The 7,863-nt window shown below is 35.0% G+C and overlaps 1 protein-coding gene across 1 annotated transcript; it reads left to right on the plus strand.

The window, feature by feature from the left end:
* Positions 1–1,464: 1,464 nt before the first annotated feature.
* Positions 1,465–5,759, plus strand: LOC132616717 (subtilisin-like protease SBT1.7). Its single transcript, XM_060331308.1, has 3 exons — positions 1,465–2,098; positions 3,372–3,757; positions 4,090–5,759. The coding sequence occupies exons 1-3, from the start codon at positions 1,563–1,565 to the stop codon at positions 5,460–5,462; spliced, it is 2,295 nt and encodes a 764-aa protein (XP_060187291.1). The 5' UTR covers positions 1,465–1,562; the 3' UTR covers positions 5,463–5,759.
* Positions 5,760–7,863: the final 2,104 nt, after the last annotated feature.

Consider the following 7,863-nt stretch of genomic DNA (forward strand, 5'->3'; position numbering starts at 1 on the left):
AAGATAAAGAAAAATAAAGAGCAATTTAGCACTGAGTGAGTGAGTGTTGTAGATAAAGTGAGGGTGTCTTTTGAGGATGATGTCCATTGGATCGTCTAAATCCATTGTGTTAAGAAAACATGTCCGTGTGAATGTGAAATCCTTCTTTGTTCATTTCTTTTGGAGAATATATATCGATAACCCGTTAAATTTTTAAGTAAATTTTATATAAATATTTGAATTACAATTTGTTTTGATTGAATATCTGAATACATGATAGAGTGTTCATATTAGATATTTTCTTGATAGAGTTGTTGATATTAGATATTTTCAACTCATAATTTCTTTTTGTAAGAAAGTAAAGTGTGTTCTCAAAGTTCATTACTACGTAAACAAGTTAACACTTAAAATATGTCCTCTTTCAATTATATTTCATATCTCTCAATTTATGTGACTTCCATTTAATTAAACACAAAGTTTAAGAAAAAAATGAAGAATTATGAAATTTGTGGTGTAAAAATAAATCTTAGTATATGTGGGGCTATGAATAATTTCATTAATGGAAAGGGAATTTTATAGTTATTTTTAAGTATAGAAATCTTTTCGGGAAAAACTAAAAAAGAGTCGGGTCACATAAATTAGATCGGAGTAATATAAATTAGGCTTAATAAGCAATAAAACCTAAATTGTTCCAATTGGTACTGATATGTATAATTAAAAGAGGAGGTCATATTTTATGCACAACTTTTATATGAACATAATGAATGCTTGTAAAACTATTTTAAGTAATGAATCCGGCATGATTCAATTATTCAAGTAAATTTTATTGATCAATTTAAATGGGAGAGCTTCACATAACTAAACAATTTCAGAAAAACCATCACATATTTTTAGCATAAAAATTGATATATCAAAAGTAGCCATAAAACACATACTTTCCAAATCTGAAGAAAGGTAACGCTCCCCATTTTTTCTCAACCAATAGCTAAAATAACGCCTGGAAAATCCTTTCCCTTCCTTTCCTTTTCTAATATCTTTCTTGAAGTGATGTATTTTCTAATATTGTTTAGTTATGTAAAGCTCTCTTTATTTGAGTAAATAACGGTTAAGATTTGTACCATGAGGGAATTGATATCAATTATAGCAGAGAGAAATTTGAAACACAAAAAAGATATAAATATGAGTCCTTAATGTTAAGATGCAAAAGTTAATCATTTTTGTTACCAACCATGTAACTATTGCTCAAAAATAAAGAGCAATTAGCACCAAGTGACTGTTGTAATTGTAGATAAAGTGTTACCGTCTCTTTGAGGTTGTCCTTAATCAATTGTGTTTAAGAAAAAGAAAAATAACTGTGGTTGAATGTGAAATCTTCTTTTTTTCCTTTCTTTTTGCAAGGCTGGAACTTTGAAGACTTTTTGTCCTAAAAAACCAATCATTCACATAAACCAAACAAAAAACAACCGTCCCCATCATTCTCCTTTACCCTGTTTCTCCTTTACCCTGTTTCACATACTTCATATTTACTCTATATAACTCACAAACCTGGGGAAAAAAAATCAGTACTGCAAAAACAAGAAAAAATGTCAAGATTTTTAGTATTAGTACTTCTTTTCCTTCTATGTCTATCCCATTTATCACTGAGTGCTGTTCAAAAAAGTACTTTTATCGTACACATGGCGAAATCTCAAATGCCAGAGAGTTACGAAGATCATACTGACTGGTATGTCACGTCATTGAAATCAGTTTCTGATTCTGCTGACATGATCTACTTATACAACAACGTTGTACATGGTTTTTCTACAAGACTAACTGCTGACGAAGCAGATGCTTTAGAGAAGCAACCTGGGATTTTGTCAGTTTTGCCAGAAATGAGATATGAACTGCATACGACAAGGACACCATCATTTTTGGGTCTTGACAAAAGTGCTGATTTTTTTCCAGAATCGAATGCGGTGAGTGATGTGATTGTTGGAGTTCTTGATTCTGGTGTTTGGCCTGAAAGTAAGAGTTTTGATGATACTGGATTTGGACCTATACCAGCTTCGTGGAAAGGGGAGTGTGAATCTGGAACTAATTTTAGTTCTAGGAATTGTAATAGGAAGTTGATTGGTGCAAGGTATGGATTTAACCCATTTTTAATTACTTAATTATATAATCTCTCAATAAGCATTCTCAAATGGTACATATCCTTTTCATGTGCCAAATACGTGAAAATATCCTTTGGGCTTTTTTCTAGGTGACTTAGATTTGATTTGGGGGCAAAACTACCTTGGGAAGGGTTTAATTGAAGCTCCTTCTTGAAAAATTATACTCTCCGCTTCAATTTGCTTGTCTTAGTTTGAAAATAAAGAAGACTTTTGAGTGTTTTAGTGTTTAAAGATCTATGTAATGGACCAAAATACCCTTTGAAAGTGGAGTCTCGTGATCTTAAAAATGTCATGTCGATGTTGGGTGTAAATAGTTACTAAGTAGGCGTTTGGACATGTGTTTTCAAATCATGACTCCAAACCAGCGTCGTTTGGACATGCGTTTGCACTCACGGTTTCAAACGTCAAATCATCCAAAAACTCGTGATTTAGGGTTTGAAACTATGGTTTTAATTTTTTTAAATATAAAATTTAACTCATAAGTTTATATTTTATAAAAAAAGACTCATAAGTTGGCAGATATTTTTAATAATTACCTCCATCAATCATTTACCAATCTCATTAACTTCTATCAACCTTTGTTTATATCTATCAATCTTTAATTTATGTGGGAGGATTATATTAAAGAGTATTTACATTATTATTCATGTTAAATTTTCGTTTTTATTGAACTAAAGTTTGATTAATTGATGTTGTATTTTTTAGAGAGGCCTTCTAGTAGTGTACTAATTTTGTTATGAACTATGACTTGCTCATTTAGTAAGATTGTATAAAAATTGAGAATATTTTGATAGTTTTCACAATTTATGGAGTTTTTATGTCTATAAGAGAATATATAACTTAAAATATCCAAATTGCATGTCCAAACATGATTTGAAACCATGTCCAAACGGGGCCTAAATATAGAAAGTGACATTTTTTTTAAACAGACTAAAAAGTAAGTCAAAATTGAAACGGAAGGGGTACTGGAAATTTATATTTATGTGTGTATATAAGTTCTTTCAATCCCGCAAACATCTTCTAATGTAGTGATAAGGTGGTTCAAAAATTACTTCAGGTGTAACTACAAATCCTAGAGGTGACATTTTGTACTTTTTTGAATTCCCTCGTTAGAATTTTCAACTCTTCTGCTCTTAGAATCCGGGACCTTTTGTTTGCTCTTATACTGTATGGAATTGTGTGACCATCTCTCAATTGGAGAAATCATACATTTAATTAATTAATCTTATTATGTCTCAACAGGTACTTTGCTAAAGGTTATGAAACCACTTTAGGTCCAATCGACGAAACCAAAGAGTCTAAATCTCCAAGAGACGATGACGGACATGGAACACACACGGCTACTACTGCAGCTGGTTCAGTTGTTCAGGGTGCTAGTCTCTTTGGATATGCTCCTGGAACTGCTCGTGGAATGGCAACTCATGCTAGAGTTGCTGTGTACAAAGTTTGCTGGACTGGTGGTTGTTTTAGCTCTGATATATTAGCAGCTTTGGATAAAGCCATCGATGATAATGTAAATGTGCTTTCTTTATCGCTTGGTGGTGGCAATTCAGATTACTATAGAGACAGTGTTGCCATTGGTGCCTTTGCTGCTATGGAGAAAGGGGTTTTAGTATCTTGCTCTGCAGGTAAGGATGTTATGGAGAACTTCTAGTGCTTTTTGCTTTCGTTATAATTTAGAGATAATTATAGTCCAATGCCTTTCGGTGATCTAATTTACAAAATAGCCAGCAAATGTATAGGTTATGTATATTAAGTGTGAATATACACATAATATACGTATAATATACATTAATCAGGGTATATGTTTTGTATATTTTGGCTAGCGCCCATAATTAATCTCGGCCAATGGGCCAAAAGAGTGAGATTAGCTCAATGGAGTAGCATAGTTAGTGAGGATTCATATAGTCGACTTTTAACTTGCTTGGATTGTGATATAATCATTGTTGTTGTTCTGCAGGTAATGGTGGTCCTAGTCCCTACAGTTTGTCCAATGTAGCACCATGGATCACTACTGTGGGTGCAGGAACATTGGACCGTGATTTTCCTGCATATGTAAGTCTAGGCAATGGTAAGAATTTCTCTGGTGTTTCCCTATATAAAGGGGATATGTCACTAAGCAAAATGCTTCCCTTAGTGTACGCTGGTAATGCTAGTAATGCTACGAATGGAAATCTTTGCATGACGGGTACCTTAATTCCTGAACAAGTTAAAGGAAAACTTGTTCTATGTGACCGGGGGATAAATCCCAGGGTCCAAAAGGGTTCTGTGGTAAAAGCAGCAGGCGGAGCCGGTATGGTTTTGGCTAACACCGTTGCAAATGGGGATGAGCTAGTGGCTGATGCCCATTTGCTTCCAGCAACGACGGTTGGTCAGACAACAGGGGAAGCAATCAAGAAGTACTTAACCTCGGGTTCTAATCCAACAGCCACGATTCTTTTCGAGGGCACTAAGTTGGGGATCAAACCATCACCAGTGGTTGCTGCATTCAGCTCCCGAGGGCCCAACACGATCACGCAGGAGATTCTTAAGCCGGACATCATCGCACCGGGTGTTAACATTCTTGCGGGATGGACAGGTGCTGTTGGTCCCACAGGGTTGGCTGAGGACAATAGACGTGTTGGATTTAATATTATTTCGGGCACGTCTATGTCATGCCCTCACGTGAGTGGTTTGGCTGCTTTGCTTAAAGGCGCACACCCCGATTGGAGCCCAGCAGCTATCCGCTCGGCTCTTATGACCACGGCTTATACAGTGTACAAGAACGGCGGGGCCCTCCAAGATGTTGCGACAGGAAAGCCATCCACGCCGTTTGATCACGGTGCAGGACATGTGGACCCCGTTGCAGCACTAAACCCCGGGCTTGTTTACGACTTGAAGGCTGATGATTATCTGAATTTCCTCTGTGCCTTGAACTACACATCGACCCAGATCAATACTATTGCCAGACGACCCTTCAGTTGCGGAACAAGTAAGAAATACAGTGTCACCGATTTGAATTACCCTTCATTTGCTGTTGTATTTCCAGAGCAAATGACTGCTGGCAGAGGAAGTGGTTCCAGTTCAATGAAATACACACGAACGCTTACTAATGTTGGACCAGCTGGAACATACAAAGTTAATGTTATTTCACCAAGCAATTCAGTGAAAGTCTCGGTTGAACCTGAAACATTGACGTTTATTCATATGAACGAGCAGAAATCATATACCGTCACTTTTACTGCTCCTTCAATGCCATCAACTACGAATGTTTATGCAAGAATTAAGTGGTCAGATGGAAAGCATGTAGTGAGTAGTCCAGTGGCTATTAGTTGGACATCAAAAGGTTACTGATAGCTCGAGTTTCGAATGTAGCTGCTGTTTAGTTATGCTAATTATAGTTATCTGCTAAAGTTGTATGCAAAAATTTGGAAGTTGGATTTCAAATGTTTTATGGAAGATATGGAAAACTGTATCCATTCAGGAAGATGGACATGCCTTTTCTTGCTTCATTGTACAGTAGTTGTCCAAGAATTAGGAGTTTTCTCTTTTCTTGCATTTACAATCTTGCTCTTGTTATTGTTTTGTGTTGTAACTGGTTGCTAAGGATGTAACATATGATCTTTAAATTTTGGGAGTAACTTTTGTGCACTGACAAGTCTTTTACTTAAATTAGCTCAAAGTGATTCTGTATAGTCAGTTGCAAAGTCAGGAATCAAACAAGGAGATCCCAAACAAAGAAAATATATATATTAATTAGGACCCGTCCCAAACAAAGAAAATATATATATTATTTAGGGCCCGTTTGGCTTAGCTTAAAAAAAAAACAGCAAGCTGAAAACAGCTTATCAGTCAAAAAAAAAGTTGGGCTACCCCAAATTTATTTTTTTGAGCTTATTTTAAGCACAAAATGGCTTATAAGCTGACCAGCCAAATACTCAAAAAAGCTGAAAACAATTTATACAAGCTAAGCCAAACGGGCTCTTTGCCTATTTATATAGTATAAGTTTTCAACTAAGGCGGTTCAAATTGAAACTCCTTGCACTCCTATGCCTCAGCCTCTGTGCAGTGGGCTTAATTTATGAGTAGTAAATTTGTCCTAATTAATTTAAATACACAAATATTGTGAATAATTTTTATATTATCAGTGTATATAAGTTAAATTCATTTCCACTACAACTGTTTACAGCTACTCATGTGTTTTCTTTAACCTTGCATGTCATTTCAATCTTGAAATTTTCTCTATTGGGGAGGCATAATCAATATTGAAAGTGATAGTGTGCATAGAGCTGTTACTATTGTAGATTGATTAAAAGGAGATGTACTGATGGCTCTGTAGCACGTGGTTTGACAATTGACATGATCAATGATTGATCTGCGAAAATAATGGTGATATAGAGTTAGCTCGTTGAGCACTTGCCAATGTTTCATAGTACATAGGTCAAGAACTTGCCAAACTTTTGACAAGCACACCGTGCTGTCAGAATCAAGACAATTGCTTCCACATTATAAGTGTTTCAAAAAGCTTGTTTGGGACTCGGGGACGAGGCACTTACTAAACATCTTGAGACTCATGTTTGGCCGTGTGGGAGCTTTATGTGAGGCTTATGCCAACGTTCGATTGTGCGCCCTGACATGTCTAATGCTCGACATCGTGGGCTTGCCTAATAATTCCTATGCAAATCATATGTTAAATTTCCTAATTAGCATTGTTGATACCCAATCTTTTAACAACAATGATAAAAGTTCTAATATGGAGATTGAGAGTAACTCAATAATGAGCCATAATATTGCACATTTACTAATTGAGAATATTAGGAGTGTAAATATCATTTGCACATTTACTAATTGAGAATATTAGAGTATAAATATCATCTGAACATCTCTTCTGAAAATAAACAATCAAAATTTATATCTTTCACTTATTGATTTTCAGTCTTAGTTCTATATCTCTCAAGATTTAGCAGATTCTTATTATTTTTCTAGTTAAAAAAATATTGTCGTTTACATCTAGTCCAGTTTTCTTTCTCCTTTGGATGTCATTTCAATCTTGACGTTTTCTCAATTGTGGAGGAGGGGGGGGGGGGGGGTGATCAATATGGAAAGTGATAGTGTACATACCGTGGCGGAGTCAGGATATATATTAAGGGGTGTAAAAAAATATAGTTGCGTTGCTATCCAGGTTCGAAAACACAACCTTAGGCAAGTTTAGCAACACTTATATACATACCTATAAAATCAAAATTTCACCAATCTATATAATGTAATTTTTCTGCGAAGGGATGTCGCTTGACACCTCCTCCATTAATGACATAATTATATGTTTAATTAAATTTTAATGAAACACGTAGCCTTTATTTAATAGTCCACCTAAAATTTCTGACTCTATCCAAAATGACACGACTTATCCATGACCCAACCCAATAGGAAACCCATTTTAAAATATATAACACAGCTAAGCGATAAAATTATTTTCACCTCTCATTTTCAACCAGTTCTTATACCAACAGCTTTAATAACTTATCTTAATTTTTTTTTTCATGCTGCTACGTACGCTACTAAAAAATCAATAGAAATTGTAAAATACAGACAAGTTCGTTAAAATGCATCAAAAAATGAATAAATGCATTTTATCAAAATGCATTTTATTCACCTATCATTTTGACTTTGCTAAGTTAATTTAAGTCCAACTCTATTTCATCACTGTAGTGAATAAGTTTATACGTACTATTAAAACGGAAATTTAGTCTAAACT

Source organism: Lycium barbarum, chromosome 11 (assembly GCF_019175385.1).
Source record: "Lycium barbarum isolate Lr01 chromosome 11, ASM1917538v2, whole genome shotgun sequence".
Lineage (NCBI taxonomy): Eukaryota > Viridiplantae > Streptophyta > Magnoliopsida > Solanales > Solanaceae > Lycium > Lycium barbarum.